The sequence below is a fragment of the Ochotona princeps genome, chromosome 13 (genome assembly GCF_030435755.1).
Source record: "Ochotona princeps isolate mOchPri1 chromosome 13, mOchPri1.hap1, whole genome shotgun sequence".
Taxonomy (NCBI): Eukaryota; Metazoa; Chordata; class Mammalia; order Lagomorpha; family Ochotonidae; genus Ochotona; species Ochotona princeps.
Genome location: NC_080844.1, coordinates 14,956,908 through 14,975,314, shown reverse-complemented (window position 1 = coordinate 14,975,314; position 18,407 = coordinate 14,956,908). Strand labels below are relative to the sequence as shown.

The following is an 18,407-nucleotide window of genomic DNA, read 5'->3' as shown; positions in this document are numbered from 1 at the left end:
GCAGATAGGACCTGCGTTTGTATTGGCACATGCTACCATCCGTTAGCCACATGGCTCATAGCTCCCCCTTAACCTTTACTTGCTACTAGCGTAAAGCCTAATGGCAAACCACATTTGGGGTTTCTGAAATTGTCCCAAGCAAATGTACTATACTACCCATGTGCGTAACTTTCTTAATTCCTGAGATTATACTGAAGCGTCTCAAAACTTTTATTCCTCCAGAACATCAAACTTCGTATAAGTCTGTTGTTTGACCTGTTATACATTTCCCTGGGCACCGGAGTAAAATTCACTTACTTCTAAATATTTTCCACAGATGTCTCCTATGTGAAAACCTCAACCCTGGGAGAGTTCTTAACTGGGCGGGATGATGGCAAATCCAATGAGCCGGTCCTTCCAGAATGCATCAGATAGAACAAAGGCATCATTTGTTGAGAATAGGAACCATTCTGTTTCCTCTACCAGTGCCTGCACTGGGGAATAGCGGCTTAAAAGAATATTTCAAGGCCACAACCAACTGAGGAGTAGGACATGACACCAAGGTAAGTTAAACTGATACGAAACTTGTTCTTGTCAAGATTCAACTACAAATGTTTCTTAATTAAAATTTCCCTGGGGGCCAGTACCTTGGCATAGCAAGCTACCCCTCCACCTGCAGCATCAGCATCTCATATGGGCACTGGTTTGGAACCAGACTGCTCCACTTTCCATCCAACTCCCTGTGTATAGCCTGGGAAAGCAGTGAAGGATAACCCAAGTCCTTGGAAGCCTGCACTCTTGTGGGAAACGTGAAAGAAACTCCTGGATTCTGGCTTTGAATTGTTTCAGTTCCAACTATTGCAGCATTCAGAGAGTGAACCAGTGGATGGGAGACCTCTTTCTCTGTAAATCTGTCTTTCTTTTTGTTTTCCTTTGTTTTTTGTTCTATTTTTATTTTCTTGTAAATCTTTCAAATAAAAATAGAACAAATCTTTAAAAAATTACCCTGATTGCAGCAGGATGTTCGTTAGCTTTCAGACTTCAGGAAAAGATGACGCTGATGGGCTCTGACAGCTTCTTCGTTGCTATTGCGGGGAGGAGTAGAGTTTTGAGTTCCTCATTTCACCATTTTCACCAACATCAAGCATATAGGTCTTAACAATGAACATTCACAACCTGAATGGCATTTGCGGAATTTAATTAGATTCTTTTCTTGAAATTTACATTCACCGCTAGTGGAAACTTAGGTGGAAACTCCTTAACTGCTTAGCTAAATGGATTTTGAATGATGGAACTTCTCTTCCATGCTCATGAAACACAGCTGGAACTGTGGTTTGGGCTTAGAAAATATGTTCTTTAAAAATCTGTGTGGGGCCCGGCGGCGTGGCCTAGCAGCTAAAGTCCTCGCCTTGAAAGCCCAGGATCCCATATGGGCGCCGGTTCTAATCCCGGAAGCTCCACTTCCCATCCAGCTCCCTGCTTGTGGCCTGGGAAAGCAGTCGAGGACAGCCCAAAGCTTTGGGACCCTGCACCCGCGTGGGAGACCCGGAAGAGGTTCCTGGTTCCCGGCTTCGGATTGGCGCGTACCGGCCCGTTGCGGCTCACTTGGGGAGTGAAACATCGGATGGAAGATCTTCCTCTCTGTCTCTCCTCCTCTCTGTATATCCAGCTTTCCAATAACAATAAAAATCTTTAAAAAAAATAAAAATAAAAAAAAATAAAAAAAAAATAAAAATCTGTGTGGCAATGCGGAGTTCACTTCCTACGTTTGATAGCTCAGGAAGTGTATATTGACATTACCTGTGTTTTCAACAATGGAATTGTCACTGAAATGACTTTATTGCTGTCTAAGTTTAACAAGTGTGCATGGTTTGCCTTTAACTTTATATTACATGCATCAGGTAACATGATCAAGTCTGCAAGAAGACTCTCCTAAAGCCATTTGTGTTTGAGAACATTACTTTAGAGAGGTCTTGTTCTGGGGCAAAAAAGAATCTCATCTTTGCCCTGAGCTCAGAATCATTACCAAACTGTCAATCTACTGTGCCACCTGCTACATAGTAGGACAAGTCAGCATAGTCAGCATCTGTTTCTGTCTGACAAAAATTCATGGAATGGATTGTTTAAGCAAGTAAGTTCTAATACATTTGTAACATTCCTCACAATTTAAAATGCAAGAATGGGGCCTGACATTGTGGTGCCACCCGTCACACTGGCATCCCATAGAGGCACCAACTGCAGTTTTAGCTGCTCCACTTTCAATTCAGCTCACAGCTAATGGCCTGGGAAAAACAGTGGAAGGTGGCTCAAGGGCTTGGGTCCCTGCACACATGTGCCTACTGTAGGTAGTGTAAGGTGTTTAGGTCATTAGGGAGTCTACCCTCAGAAGATATGAACCTGGTTCTCCTCGGACTTCTGGTTAGTTCTCATGGGAAGATTGTTATAAAGCGTGGGTCGGGAACTTCCACCCTGTGGGCTGTGTAAGGATTGCAAAATGATTTTGATCTGCCAAAGCAATCGCAGGTGGGACTGGAAATTCAATGAATCTATACAGGCTATTTTTTTTTAAGATTTATTCATTTTATTACAGCCAGATATACACAGAGGAGGAGAGACAGAGAAGAAGATCTTCCGTCCGATGATTCACTCCCCAAGTGAGCCGCAATGGGCCAGTGCACGCCGATCCGAAGCCGGGAACCTGGAACCTCTTCCGGGTCTCCTACACAGGTGCAGGGTCCCAATGCATTGGACCGTCCTCAACTGCTTCCCCAGGCCACAAGCAGGGAGCTGGATGGGAAGTGGAGCTTCCGGGATTAGAACCGGCGCCCATATGGGATCCTGGGCTTTCAAGGTGAGGACTTTAGCCGCTAGGCCAAGCCGCCGGGCCCAATACAGGCTAATTTTTAAGTTAATAATTTTGTATGATCTATGAATGCTGTTATAAATATCCAAATGGCCTTTGGCAGAAAAATGGTTCCCTACACGTCCTTAAAGAACAGCATGATTGTAAAATAGCTTTCTGACTCCTGTCTTGCCATGTGCTCTTGATTTCTCTCCATCTCTCTCTCTCTCTCTCTCTCTCTCTCTCTCTCTCTCTCTCTCTCTCTCTCTTTCACACACACAGAGAGAGAGAGAGAGAGAGAGAGAGAGAGACAATGCACCATGATGAAATGCAGACAAAAGGAGCCATCAACAGAGCTGACACGTTGCTGTTTAGATTTCTAGCGTCCAGAACTAAGCTGAAAAAAACCCCTTCAATGTACATTATCAGCTTCAGGTATTTGGGTAGAGTAATGGAAAATGATCTAATTGTATACATTTTATAGATTTAAAGCAGAGTACTGTTTTTGAGCCATTAGCTTTGACTCCACAGTTTGCTGCTGTAATGTAATGTTAGACTGTATGGTTTTCATATATAGAAAACTCTTCAGTACAGGAAATGGGCTGTTAGTCACACCCAGATGAGTTTCACAAAGACACAATTTTGCTATATGGGCAATTTGTATGCTTTTAAAAGAAATAATGGAAGGGAAGTAAGTCACAATATTCAGGAGTTTTTGTCATCTACCAGAAGAATAAACTGCTCCATCCAGTCTCCATGGGTGGGGTAAGATAGGAATTTTATCTTTGATAATACTAACAAGCACACATCTTCCAGAAGTTGAGAATTTCCTAAGCACCTAGTATAGCTATTTGGAGCATGAATTGTGTGGAACCATGGCTAATGCCTCAGCTATTATTTGTATGGCTTTTAAATTTGGAACATAAAGTAGTTCCTCTTCAACGGTACAATAAATTGGCTTAAATTCCAAGTATTGATAAAGTCTTGTCACATTGTGCTGTTTTTTATGTCTGATGTTAATACTGACCCCTGCAGGAGTTCCATCTGTCGTCATGGTTACCAGTTCTGACACGTCTACTTAAAAAATCTCAAAACCTTTCTCCATATACAAAAAAATAGGCTACTTCCTAATGTGGCTTTTTGGAACGCCATTTCCATAAGATTTTTAGTCATGCCAAAAGTTTCAACAACACAAATAGCTTTTAGGTCTCCATTCTCTTAACAGCTGCAATGTGAAAAGTGCCACAAACAGCAGGTGTTCTTTCGTGTAACTTGTCCTGCAAGTTTTAGGCCATATTTGCAGCAATACATTTTATAGGAATTGCATTTGCAAATGTTGTTCACAAACTGGCCACTCTTTTGTCTTGTGAATTTGCTGCTAATAAAATACTTCTGTTGCCTGAACTATTTTTTCTTCTTATTTAATATGCAGAATTCCAGGCAGCATCTCTCCAATGTTTAATCTGATGTATCTTCTTGACCGGGCCATGCATTGCTCAGGTGTTTTTGTGTGTGGATGTTTCTGGAAGACACTGACTTTTGGACACAGGCTTGCCACCCCCCAAGCCAATGCCTCCCCTCTGTTCTTGCATCCCTCTCATGCTTACTCTTGTCTTTCTCCTCTTCCCACTCCTCCCTGTCTTCTTCCCCTTCCTTCTCCATTCCTCTTTCTCCTGTTCCCCCCTGCTTTCTTTCTCCTTTCCTCCTTTCCCTTTGTTTTTAAAATTTTATTTATTTGATTTGATTAGAAAGGCAGATTTACAGAGAGAAGGAGAGACAGAGAGAAAAATCTTCCATCTGTCTGCTGGCTTATTCTCCAAGTGGCCCCAACGACTGGAGCTGAGCTGACTGGAAACAAGGAGCGTCTTCCAGGTCTACCTCACAGGTGCAGGGTCCCAAGGCTTTTGAAGCATCCTCTATTGTCTCCTAGGCCTCAAGCAGGGAGCTGGATGGGAAGTGGAGCAGCTGAGATATGAATCCGCACTCATATGAGATCCTGGCAGATGTAAGACTTTAGCCACGGGGCTGTTTCTCCAGGCCCCCTGCCTTTTCCTCTTCCCTTGCTCCTTCCTCCACAACTCTGCTCCGGTTGCTCTGTTTAGGCTGTAGTACACTAGACAAGAACTGAATCAAACTGCCCTGCTTCACATGCAGTTCCACCTCCATTGCCTAGACCTTAGTTTTTTTCCATTAGAAAAGAGGATGTTGTTTGAAAAACGAAACTTACATAGTTGCTATGAAGTTACACACACAGTGACTTAGAAAATTGTCCTGGGACATGCACGGTAGCCTAACTGGTTAAAGTGTTGTTGCAATGCCAGTATCTCATATTAGGCTGCTCTGCTTCTAGTCCAGCTCCCTGCTAATGCACCTAAGAAAGCAGTGAAAGATGGCCCAAGTCCCTGCACCTCTGCCAGCCACACAGGAGACCAGGATCGAGTTCTAAGCTCCTGACTTTAGCCCGGCCCAGCCCCAGGTGTTTTGGCCATTTTGAGAGTGAATTAGCAGAGGGAAGATCTCTCTATCTCCTCCCCCCCCCCCACCCCTCACTCTGGGTTTCAAATAAATAAATAAATAAATAAATAAATCTTTCCAAAAATTCTGAGTGATAATATAGACAGCAACACAGTTGCCTGTCCCTCAGAATAACGCTCAATGTTTGGTATCCATTTTCTTTCTTGCTCTTTTTTTTTTCTCCTAAGCATTGGTACAGTGAAAAAAGAAGTCACCTAAGAAGCCGTTGGACTTGACTGGACAATAAGATGCTGGACTCTATGTTTGGTATACGCTTGCAATGGGGGAATCTCAACTGAACTTGAGCTGTGGTTATGCAACAAGGTGGAGGAATCCACCATGGTGGGAGGGTTTGGGGAGGGGTGGGGAGAACCCAAGTATCTATGTAATTGTGTCACATAATACAATGTAATTACTGAAGTTAAATAATAAATATATATAAAAAAAAAAAGAAGTCTAAAAAGTGACAATGCCTGTATGATCTTGCAAAATTAATGCTAGATTTGCCAATAAACGCAAGCATAACCTCAATCTGTTGGCACAAGTAAGATTTTCATTTGTTCTTAGGCGTTCTCACGCATCGGAAGCGGTAAAAGCTAACCAAGAAGGGAACGGCATGCTTCCACAAGGAGCAGATTCCTCTCAGAATTCCCCTCTGAGACCAATAAGGAAATCAGTGAGACCAGTAAGTAAACGAGCACTGCAGAAGGTGTGGCCCTCTATCTGTGTACAGTTTGTGATCAGTAAATACAGAAACCGAAAGTGTTTGGAAACGTTATGGCCCTTTGGCATGATTCCCAAACCCAAGCTCCTGATGCGCGGACTCGTCTTCAGCCCGGGCCTGGGCACTTTGGGAACCTGCATCCTGGGAGTGGCATGGACCCAGCAGTGCTCAGCGGTAACGCACACAAGGGACCACACGCTGGCTCCATGAATAATGTGTGTTGGGGGCAGTGAGGACAGGCCCTGCGTCACGAATGTTTAGAAACGCACAGACGTAAACCACTTAGTCCCACAGTTTCGCGTTGTCATCGTCGCTCCATCCGTGTACAACAGTCATTCCTACGAAGTCCACAAGGGTGGAGAGATCTACCCTAGCTGGTAGAGTTGGCAGATGGCAAACAGCCAAACTTTGCCATTTCACCCCCCCTCTCTCCACAGACTTGCTAGGCGCTGGTGAGTGTAGACCTCTGGTCCTGGAGTGTAGACCTCTGGTCCTGGTCTTGTGACTGAAGCTGTGACCGTTGCAAGAGAACACGTCTCCACTGAGCCAAAGAACCCTCTACCCCCATCCCCACTCCCCAGTCCTGGCTGGCCAGTCCTTTTAAAACTACAAGAGGGAAGGAAAGAAACAGGGACACTTTAGCCCTGATTTTAAATAGCGTTTCCAACTCCGGGCAGAAGCGTCAGGTGCACGGCAGGCGCGCAGTGGATGCTGAGTGCATATTCCAAGAATCACCTTTCATAGCCGCCGAAAGATTTGACCTCCTCCAAGGAGAACCAGACTTCCTCATCCGGAAGAACACAAAGGATTGCGGGGAAAGACTGCTGATTTCAAGCAATGATGGTACTTGAAGTGAAGGGAAATCCCCGCGGACCCCTTAAATCAAGGGTCAATCCGCGGGAGGTAAACTTCAGTCGATTCCGGAAATAAACTACAACTCCCGGCATGCCCGAGGGGGCGGGCTCGGCGGCTGCGCAGATAGGCGCGCAGGCGGTCACGGGACTACAGCATGGCGGTGTTTGCGGACTTGGACCTGCGAGCGACTGCGGACCTCAAGTCCCTCCGAGGACTAGTGGAGACAGCCGCTCACCGTGAGTTGTGGCTGCTGACCACGCTCGGGAGGGATAGTTCCTGCCGGGCCTCTGGGTTTTCTGGGATGTCTGTGATGATGTATCCCGCCACTGACGGATGGCAGAAGCCTCTGGGGGCTGGACTGCACGCGGACAGTCTTCTAAACTTTCCTGTCAGCCCGTCTTGACTTTCTGCACAGCGACTGAACAAGTGCTGGGAGCTGGGGCCCAGACAGGAAGTGCCTTGAGGCTCGGAGACGAGGGAGAGGGTGGTGAGGGGGCTGTGCGGAGGCCGTGGGGGGCGGGCGCAACAGCACCCGAAGGTTAGGGCGCTGTCCGGAGGTTAAATCCAAGGAAAGCCCGGGGGAGGAGACCCCGTCTGATTGTTGATGTTGGTCGCGGCATGCCACGCTGAAAGTACAGGAACATGCTGCCGTGTCTGTTCGTCGGAGAGTTCTCAGCGCCTTGGGCAAGCTGGCTTCTGAACTTTTCAAAGGGGTGCTGGAAGCGACCACTGGCTGGCAAAGGAACGCACACTCTTTCTTGCGGCCCTAAGAGGTTGTCTTTAGGGAAAGGTCCGTCTTCCCCGTGGCAGCCACTAAAGACATTGCCTCTCTGGGGCTTGCTTTCCGTGTCAGGAGAGGGAGGAGGGTAGACACGAGGACCTGGGACAAGCCGAGCCGTCTTTGACAGCTGCTCTGAGATTTTCCTCCTGCAGCTGAGAGTCATGACCTGCGTGTATTTCTGGTAACCCTGAGGAATGTGGATATAAGGATATATTTGGGTGCAAAAGTCTTGAAATCCCTGCATCTTGATAAAGCAAATCCCTGGCCCCAAAGAGTCCCCCTTGTGTTGGTGGTGGGCGGCTAACAGGGTGGGGAGGGAGTGGAAAGTGGTGTGAGGGAATCCTTACTTCATTTCTCCCAGGGCAAGGGGTCCAGGAAGGAAGCCGAACAAAACAGCAGAATAGCTAAATAACGATAGAGATGGCATTGGAAAAATGTTAGTGTGGCTGGATGAAATGAACGAAGGGTCGTGAAAGGATGATGATTGGTCGGAAAAGCAAGAATGGTACTTAACGCAGTGCTCACGATAAGTCGGCACTGTGCTGGAATTCTGGCAGGCACATGAGGTGAACGGTGGTGTCACCATCATTTGACAGATGCGGAGCCGGAAACTTAACATGCGGGGACTGGGACAGGATAAGGCTTAGGTTTGAAAGTCTCAGGTCTGATACCACAATTTGCCGCTGGAATCGCTTTGCTAGCCTGCCTTCTGGTAGCTTATAGAATCGGCATGGGTCTGCGGGTACTAGAGGAAGAAGTTTCCTTGTTTAACAAGAGTATTCAATCTTTCTTTTCAGTTGGCTATTCGGTTGTTGCCATCAATCATGTGGTTGACTTTAAGGAAAAGAAACAGGTAAAATAATGTGTATCAGATTAATAAGTTGTTGTGCCATGTGTTTGTGTTAGTAATATGAAAGTTGTGGACAGGCATATTTCTTACGTGTTTCATAAGTGTCATCATATTAAATATAATCACCTAGTCCTTTTGTTCATTCTCTGATTTCCCTATTAAACAAAAAACTGTGTCTTAGATGATTTCAGTTTAAAAGTCAGTTTTCTTCCATCTTTTCACAGATTGCTCAGCTGCTCCTCTGTTCTCTAGCTTTTTTTCTTTATTGTCTGTTTTACTCAAAATTCTTTTCCCCATAAAACTATTTGTAAGTATTCCATTATGTTTTGTGCTGTTCACACATGGAATCTTGGGTAACCACTATCTTTTGTTGTAGGAAATTGACAAGCCAATAGCTGTCTCTGAACTCTTCACAACATTACCAATTGTACAGGTTGGTGTTTTGTTCTTTAAGATATACAGTAACTTTTCACTCCATTCGAATACACCCAGTTTGTGTGCTATCCTCCTCCATTCCTTTCTTTGCCTGCTGGTATACCTTTCCACTAAGGCTCAACTCTTCTATGAAACATTGTAACTGTTGATACAGTACTTATTTTCTTCTTTCCCGAAGCCCTTGTAAATGATCTCAGTGTGCAGCTTAGTGTATGTACACGTGCTTTCTTCTGGTTGTATTGTAAATGTCTAGAAAATAAAGGCAATGTTTTACTCATCTTTGCTATCCTTTGGGACTAGCAACGTTTCATGAGTACTTTCCATTAGTAAAGTAAAAAAAAGAATGGGTATAGTTCATACTTTTTTAATAGCATGTTTTGTTTATAGGGAAAATCAAGACCAATTAAAATTTTGACAAGAATAACAATCGTTGTTTCAGATCCATCTCACTGTAATGTTTTGGTAAGTTAATTATTTTTCATCTCTCCTTTTGACCTTGCAGGTTGTGGTGATGAAGTTGAGTTGTGTGGCATTTCCTCTGGCCCCATTTCTAGGTTTCCCCTAGCAGCCTGTTCTCCCTGGCTTCAGAGTTCATATAGAACAACATGAATAATCTACCCAGGGCATGGGTGCAGTAATTACAGAATCTCTTGGCAACTGTTACTCATGGAATTCATGTTAACTAGGCCTAGCATTGGTGCTGGGAAATTTCTCTGTAATAAACTTGCAAGGCATAATTGGAAAGACCACCAGTAAACAAATAATTTTTAAAATGAGGAATATTTTAGAAGAAGATGGTAAATATAAGGTGTTCTGGGAGTGTGCAACCTGAGTAAATCGTTGCTAAAGTTGAGGCCAGTAGAATCAATGTTAAATAAAGAGTCAAGTGAAAGAGAGAGTGTTCCTATAGACAGGCGGAGTTCAACAAGGATGCTGAAGCCAGAGAAAACGTGGTGGGTTCTGAGAAGGGAACCACGTCCAGCAGGGCTGAGCCTTGTTTGGCTGGCTGCTCAGGATGAGTTTAGGGAGGTAGAGGATGCCAAGGGCAGTGGGAAGCTTATGAAGGTTCAACCAAGGGAAAAAGTTGAGAGGATGAAATTACAGAGAAGGGATTTGAAGAGATAAGGGAGGTCATTTGAGAGGCATCCAGGAGGGAGGATTGATGTGATTTGGGGAATTGATTGCTTATAAGATTACTTTGAGGGAGACCTAAGCATCCAGGTAAGTAAATAGTGGCAGCATTTGCTGAGGTGAGACATACAAAGCCAGGCAGATCTTTAAGGTGGTCAGTTATTGTGAAAGTGCCAGTTGATTAGAAGTAAATCAAGATTGTTTGACCAAAGTACAGTAGGAAGTTAGGTGCACAAAGGGTGGGCTAGAATTGGTGACTAGGGAGGGACTGTCCTTTAAGTAGATGGACGGTGAGGAAGAAGAGGTCAGCAGTAGCAGTATCAAGTAATACCAGTAATCAAGTGGGGACAGGGAAGGAGGGTGGATGAGAAGAATGAGAATTGGATTTATTAGCATGGAAGTCATTGACTGCCAAAGCAAAATACACTTCAATGGATCAGAAAGTGATTTGAGAAAATGCAGCTAATACGTGCTGGCGACGCTGCTTGAGAAATTTGACCCCAGTAAGAGAAGGGAAAGCACAGAAAAATCCTACTGTACAAAGATATTTCTTTAAAAAAATAAAGTCTTGAAAGGCAAAGTTGCAGAGAGAGAGAGAAAGAGACAGGCATAGGGAGAGATTTTTCATTTATTGATTCACTCCCCAGGTGGCCACAATGAAGGCAGGAACCAAGAGTTCTATCTCCCACATGAGTCGCAGGGTTGCAAGAACTTGAGCCAGCTTCTGCTGTTCCCAGGTGTAATACCAGTGGGTTAAATTGTAAGTGGAGCAGCCAGGACTTGAAACAGGGCCCATATTGGGTGCTGTTGTCACAGAAGATGGCTTAACTTACTGTGCCACAACACCAGTCCCAAGAAAGTTTGTTTCTTAATTTGGAGCAATTTGAGTCTGTATGCTGGGCATGAGGGACAGAGAGGAGAAATCCATGAAGAGGGAAACCCTTCCGTCTTTAGCTGGATTGGACATCTCCATCAGAACAGGAGTAATCAAGGAAGGGCCTGACTCCTAGAGTGCAGTTAGTATTGCTCAAGATTGTGAAAAGCCACCTTTAATGTTTGATACAGTTCCTTGGCAGTGCTCAGTTTCTCTAGGTGTGGGTAGCCGTAAAAGGAAGGCCTTTCAATGGGTTGTAAAGACTTTCGTTTAGACTCTTGTTGTCATGGCCATCTTGGTGTCCCCTTTTTGGATCCTTTTCACTATTGGGGACAGGAGACACGTTCTCTTACCTGCATAAGCATGGCACCTGCTACTTCTCTCTCTCTCTATATATATATATATCTCCCTCTCTCGGGATTTAGGTAGAATTATATAGAGAGAGGTCTTTAGTCTGCTGGTTCACTTCCCAAATGAATGCAGTGGCTGGGCATGGTCCAAGCTGAAGCCAGGAGTCCGGAGCTTCCTCTGGTTCTGCATGGATGGCAGGAGCCCAGGTGCTTGGGCTGCCTTTTGCTTTTCTCAGCCACATTAGCAGGGAGCAGGATGGAAGTGCAGCAGCCAGAACTCAAACAGCTGCCACCCATATGAGATACCAGCATTGCAGGTGGCAGCTTTACGTACAACATCACAATGCTGGCGCCAGGATTTTCTTTTTTAAAACTAACTCTTGAATTGCTGTGTTTCTCTGTGTGCTAGGGCTCTCAAATATCTTCTTGCACATATCCGTCATTTTGATTTATACAGGAATACTTCAAAAGGTTCACAGAAAATGGAATTAAAAGTATTTTGGTACCAAAAAAACTGAAATCCATGCATTTAGGGGGTCATTCAAATAGTTCATGGAAAATGAGGATTATGGGGAAAGTTGTTCATGAATTTCAATTTTTTTACATCAAATAGACTTACCTCTTAATTCCATTTTCCACTGTTTGATACCCTCATACTTACAGCATTCTTGCTGTGAACAAAACTACAACTTGCTTAATCGTATATACTGTGTACTACACATCACACTTAGTCATGTGTATTTTTTGTCTGTGCCCCTCTCCCCAAAATTGGTGAATTCCATTGAGATCATATGTGTCACTTAATTGATTTTGTGTCCCTACTGCCTTGCATACAGCAGGTGCTTGAAAAAAAATGTTAAGTTGCATTGCCAAGGTTGTGGCGCAGCACATAAAGCCACCACCTGTGACTCCAGCATCTGTATGGGTGCTGGTTTGTGTTCCAGCTGCTCTGCTTCCAGTCTGCTTAGAATTCACCTCCCTGCCAATGGCCTGGGAAAAGCAGTGGAAGGTGGCTGAGGTGTTTATGCCCCTGCCACCTGGGAGACCCTAGGGGAGCTCTTTGCTGCTGACTTCTGCTTGGCCTGCTGGTCACTATAGCCATCCAGGGAGTAAATCAGCAGATAGAAACTCTCTCCACCCTACCCTCTGTTACACTGACTTTCAAAAGAAGTCTTAAAAAAAAAAAAACAAAAAAAAAAACAAAAAACTCAAGCTCCTTCAAGGGCAGTCTGATTTGATTTTTGTTTTTCAAACACAATGTTTGGTATATGCAGTTAAACTTACCAGATGTTGGAAAGAAGGAGGACAATTGGTAGGTTGGATCTCAGGATTAAATTCTCATGTGCTTGCAGTATCTGTCCTGCCAGCATACCAAGCAAAGCAGGAAGGTCAGTAGCACCTTTAAAGTGGCAGGTGATTGAACTATAGTATAGCTGAGTCAGCAGGCAGAAGTCCGTGTGTGTGTGTTTTGCTACTCCATCCTAATACTGTTTTTGCATTTTTAGAGAGCAACTTCTTCAAGGGTTCGGCTGTATGATATCGTTGCTGTTTTTCCAAAAACTGAGAAACTTTTTCATGTAAGTGAACAGATAACAGTACTCAGGAGAATATTGTTTATTACTTTAGTGAAGAATCTGGTGTTATGCCTTTCTAGGTGCTCTCTTTTGTTCCTTCTAGAAGCTTAGAAGATTTTTCATTTATCTTTGGGGTGCTCAAATATTTAAGTGGCATTTGATTTGTATTTATCCCACTTGTTTATCTCCTTCTTTATCCCAGTTGGCATACAATGGGCTCTGTTTAACAGATGTAGTGTATGTGTTTAGTCTTTTGGGATTGGTATCTTGATGAACCTTTGTAGGGTCTATAGCTATAGAATTTTATTTTGTGTGCTGATGTGTCCATTGAAGTTTTTGATTGCTATTGCTGAGGCCTATTCAAGCCCTGTGCTGCTTTCAACAACCCATGAGACCATATTTATTCATCACCATGTTACAATGTATTATTCAATTTTTGATCTTTTTTATTCTTACAGTTTAAAAATGACTAGCAAGCTGATTTTGTTATAGCTACTATTCAGAGCTTTTCCTAATCCACATTTATAAATTGTTTAATGAATCTTTCATGAGTTTAACAGCAGTAACAATTAAAATGGGGCAGATTCTATGTAAGTCTAGTATTTTTGCCAAAAACGCCATTACTTCCCAGACTTACCAAGTTACTATGACTGTCTTAAAGCTAGCCGGCCAGGGCCTGGCGCCATAGCCTAGGATCCCACATGAGTACCAGTTTGTGTCCTGGCTGCTCTACTTCCCAACCAGCTTCCTTCTTCTGGTCTGGGAAAGTAGTAGAAGATGGTCCAAAGCCTTGGGATGCTGCACACACATGGGAGTCCCAGAAGAAGCTCCTGGCTCCTGGCTTTGGATCAGCTCAGCTTTGGACATTGGGGAGTAAACCAGCAGATGGAGGAACTTTCTGTTTCTCCTTCCCTTTGTAAATCTGCCTTTCAATAAAAATAAATAAATCTTAAAAAAAAAAAAAAAACCCAGCTGGCCACGTGAAGATTGCTGCTTGCTTCCTATAGTCCTGGGTGTGAGTACCAGGGATTCTAAAGAAGAGAAATAAGATATGACAACCTTGTAATGGCTACTGTCAGCACCAATCCTACAGGCCTTATTTAGCTGCCTTGTAACTTTCTTCATTGAGCCTGTGTTCACCAGCTCACTAAGACTTACTGTTTTCTTTTTTTTTATGCTTTGTTTATTTTGATTGCCAAGTCTGGTTTACAGAGAGGAGAAGAGGCAGAGAGGAAGATCTTTCTTCCATTGATTCACTCCCCAAGCAGCCACAACGGCTGGAGCTACACCAATCCAAAGCCGGGAGCCTGGGGCCTCTTCCAGGTCTCCCACGCAGGTGCAGGGTCCCAAGGCTTTGGGCCGTTCTTGACTGCTTTCTCGGGCCACAAGCAGGGAGCTGGATGGGAAGTGGAGCTGGACATGAACCGGCGACCATATGGGATCTCTGCTCATGCAAAGCCAAGACTAACTGCTAGACTACCGTGCCGGGCCTGCTAAGACTTTTTTAAGATTTATTTATTTCTATTGGAAAGGCAGATTTACAGAAGGAAGGACAGAAAGATCTTCTATCCACTGGTTCACTCCCCAAGTGACCACAACAGCTAGAACTGATCCAATCCAAAGCCAAGAGCTTCTTCCAAATCTCCACACAGGTGCAGGGTCCCAAGGCAGTGGGCCATTCTCTGTTTTCCCAGACCACAAGCAGGGAGCTGGATGGGAAGTGGAGCCGCCAGGATGTGAACCAGCATCCATATGAGATCCCAGCGCTTGGAAGTAGAGGATTAGCTGATTGAGTTATTGTACTAGGCCCCCGGAAGACATTTTTTTAAATACAATACAAAGCAGCTGATACTTTTTAATCACTCTAAGTTAAATAATGGCAAAATCAGAGCCGGAGATGCCTGTAGCTGTGTCTTCTGGTTTGCACTGAATGCTAGAAACCTTTTCCCACTTTTGTTTTGCTTCCCTAGTTTTCCATTTATTTGGTTTTTATGTCTTTTTCTTCTTTTTTTTTTTCTTTTTATTGTATTGTTGTTGACAATCTTTACATAGTTAATTACAGTTAAAGGAAAAAGAGAGAAAAGAAAAAAAAAGGTTCAGGGGGATAGGGAAGTGGGTAATGCTATTATGTCCATATTGTTTCCATCATGTATCTGAAGTAAAGGGGGATATTGAGGGAGAAGCCCCACCCGGTTTCCCGCCCACCCCGAGTCCCGGATGTGGGGCATGCTCTGAGATATGTGCTCGAGTGGTGTTAATAGTTCTCCGGTTATGAATCGCTGCCAGTTTCGCTCAATGAGGTCGTCCACCGATTGATATGGTCCATCATAAAGTCTCCGTTTGCCCCATGATTTGCTGCCAACATATAGCTGAGATGAATGATTGTCCTGTTCTGTCTTCTCTCTTTTCTTGGTTAGAGTTCTGAGACCAGCAGTTCGATTGGGGAGATCTCCAAAGATACTTTGAGGTATTCCCAGACTAGTTTCTTGCATGTTCTAGCAAGCACAGGGCCCGGCACAGTCCATCACCCCGATCAGCTGGTGGTAGCAATTGCTGTGTTGGTTCTGTTTTCAGTCCCGAGTTGCACTGGAACCAATGGGTGTTGCAGTCCAGTCTGGTTCGGCCCTTACATCAACCAGTGGGAGCTGCAGCCTAGTCGGGGCGACCCACAATAACCCCCACCAAGCCTGCCCCCTACCCTGGTTTGCCAGTATGTGTAGCAGAAGACCAGTCTGTCCCCCATCGCATTTGGCTCTGGTACTTATCAATGGGTATTAAAGCTTAGTTCTATCTAACCAACTCAACCATCCAGCCCTCACAGATGTTGTTGAGTGCCTCTCTATCTAGCCATCCCAGCCCCCGTCCTAGTTTTCATGCCCTCCCACGGGAATAGTGACCCAAGAAGGGGGTACCCACTTTTCCCTCCCAGGTCTCTCTGTCCCGGTTTATGCACTCTTTAGGTGGTCCTGAGATTTGACTCGACAGAATTAGTCCCCAGTGCCAGCTTCTGCCAGCTGATGCTGCGGCCCTGATCTAGTCCACATGCAGCGCACAGGTGTTGTAGCCTTGCTTAGTCGGGTCTGTCTCTATCCCAGCCCATGCTCTCCAGTGGGAGTAGCTGTCCGGCGAGGGGACCAGTTCCTTAATCCCCCCGCTGGTTCTGCCCCTTCCTTCCTGGATCTCACGTGTGCTGGATGGGTGCTGCATTCACATCCAGTACAGGCAACCACGCCCTGGCATTCCATAATGTGTACTGGTTTTGTCGCAACCAAACCCGGCCCATCCCACACTCTGTTCTGGCGATCAGATTTACCAGTGGTTGACATGAACTGATTCAGCCTGGTCTGCTCCTGACCCATGCCGAATGTATGCCAATGGGAAACTTTCCATGGCCTATTCTGGACTGTTTCCTATCATGCTTCTTGCGCTTACCTGTAGGGACTGTGTCCTGCCAGAGGAATTGCCCAGGCTCCTCCATCAGAACCCCTCCCAATGCCAGATTTTGTGCTTGCCAGGGAGTTTTTGAGCCAACCCTACTCAGTTCACCTCCTGTCCTAGCAGGAACAGTGGTTTTTCCTGGCTGGCTTTCACCCCATTCTGGTTCTTGATGTTGGATGTTTCAGCCCAGCCATGGCTCGTCCATACCCACATACAGCCCACACATGGCTCAGAAGAGGAGTGAGACCCAGCCTAGTCAGTCCCACATCTACCCTGGTTCTCCATAACACCAGATGGTGTTGGGATCTGAATTGGCCTGGTGCATCCAATCCCAGCCCACACTAGTGCCTCGGGTGACTACAACTGTTTCCTAGATAGAACGCAGCCCCCATTCCAGCACATACACCCCTTGGTGGGAACCTCATCCCAGCTGTGGCGTCCCCCTACCTCCCAGATTGGGCCTGTTCCTAGCCGCAAATCACGCACCTGCCCGTGGTTGCTTTGAGGACCATTAGCTGCAAGCCTCAAGTTCATTTGGGATTCCCTCATTGCCAGCATTCTGTTTCCTCCATTTTGATTGACGGGATCCCCAAAGAGACTTTGAGGTGTTCAGAGATCAGGTTACTAGCAAGCACAGTGCTTCACGCCCCAAGCACTGTGGGTTCAGGAGGGAGCCTCCCAGGCAGCAGGTCAATGAACCAAAAGTCAAAAACTCTGGCCGGGCGGCCAGCAGGCGGAGCCTGGTGCCAAATGGCGCACTGGCTGCCCTGGAGCAGCTCCCCACGTGTACGTGGTAGCTACTGTGTGTTCCCAGGCTTAAGGCGTGGCCATCCCAAGGCCCCCCGGCAGGCAGCAAGCTAGCTGCCTGCGGGAGGTCAAGTCCTTGGGCCCCAGTCCCACCCTTCCTGGCTCCTCCCCCCAGCTCAAGCCACATGGCGAGCAGTAGGGGAGGCCCAGACTCGCTACACAGACCCCCGGGACTCACCCAGAAAAGGGGTAGCCATCGAGGTTCCGGCAAATCTGGGAGCAGCTCCCCACGTGTACGTGGTAGCTACTGTGTGTTCCCAGGCTTCTGTCTTTTTCTTCTTAACTCTGATGTCTTAGAAGTAGATGCAGAGTGTTAATCAACAAATAAAGGCAAACAATAGAGCCAAGGAAAGGGAAATGATGAATTTTAAAAAGCCCATATTGATTGTATGGTTTGTAATGACTGTACTTTAGCTTTTGTGTGGACTATTAGAATTTGCATAGAATGCCATTCCTGCCGATTTCGCTTCAGCTGCACGGGCCTGGGACAGTTCTTGGCACAAAGGTGCTCAGTAGTTTGTGGAACCAGCAGACCCTGCAACAATTCCTTTTGACTTCTTAGATTTCAGAACAGTCAGTTTCTTCATTCTGAAACCATCTGAAGTCATGTAATTAAAACTGAGCTTCGCTCATCAATCCATCCCTCTGTAAGACCCCGGGAGTTATACAGTCTCCAGGCCCTGTCTTTGAGAAGGCTACGGACATGTCAGTCTGCAGTAGCGCTTGGTCAGTCAGACTGCAAGCCACGTGTGAAGGAATGCTGGCAGCTGACTCTGTGAAGGCTCAGATGGATTTCAGCACAGCACCGCCACAACAGGACACCTGCACAGGGACCCTTGCCTGTTCGTGTTTCTGTCCATCGATCTTGTGCCAGCTTTCCTTTTGGCCTTACCTATTTTCTCTTGTTGACAGGTGGCTTGCACACATTTGGATGTGGATTTGGTCTGTATCACTGTGACAGAGAAACTACCATTTTACTTCAAAAGACCCCCTATTAATGTGGTAAGTGTTAACACTTTCCATCTTATAGTGGATCTGGAGAGATTTGCAGGAGCAAATTGGAAAATGAGCAGAAAGAACCAGTGTCCTTAGAGGGAAAAGTAAAAGCTGAGTGATGGGGCATCTTCTTAGAAAAGAGAATTTTGTTTTTTATGAACTGACTGAAGAGAGAATGAAAGCTTAAAATAAGAAATATCCAATAAGTTATTAGTTTGTCTTTGAAAGACCTTAGAAACTAAAACTTATGAAGGACA

The 18,407-nt window shown here is 45.3% G+C and overlaps 1 protein-coding gene across 4 annotated transcripts in view; it reads left to right on the top strand.

Moving 5' to 3' along the window:
* The first annotated feature begins 316 nt into the window (after positions 1 to 316).
* RPP30 (ribonuclease P/MRP subunit p30) overlaps positions 317 to 18,407 on the top strand; it is a 41,434-nt gene continuing 23,343 nt past the window's right edge. For all 4 annotated transcript variants that reach the window (XR_009246467.1, XM_036495710.2, XM_004583368.3 and 1 more), the window contains exons 1-8: positions 317 to 542; positions 5,903 to 6,020; positions 6,737 to 7,150; positions 8,493 to 8,548; positions 8,922 to 8,978; positions 9,368 to 9,442; positions 12,841 to 12,912; positions 18,067 to 18,156. Coding sequence is in view for 3 of the 4 variants with exons in the window: in XM_036495710.2 (XP_036351603.2) it covers positions 7,069 to 7,150; positions 8,493 to 8,548; positions 8,922 to 8,978; positions 9,368 to 9,442; positions 12,841 to 12,912; positions 18,067 to 18,156 (432 nt within the window). In the remaining variant the exon portion in view is untranslated. The remainder of the gene's footprint in view (positions 543 to 5,902; positions 6,021 to 6,736; positions 7,151 to 8,492; positions 8,549 to 8,921; positions 8,979 to 9,367; positions 9,443 to 12,840; positions 12,913 to 18,066; positions 18,157 to 18,407) is intronic.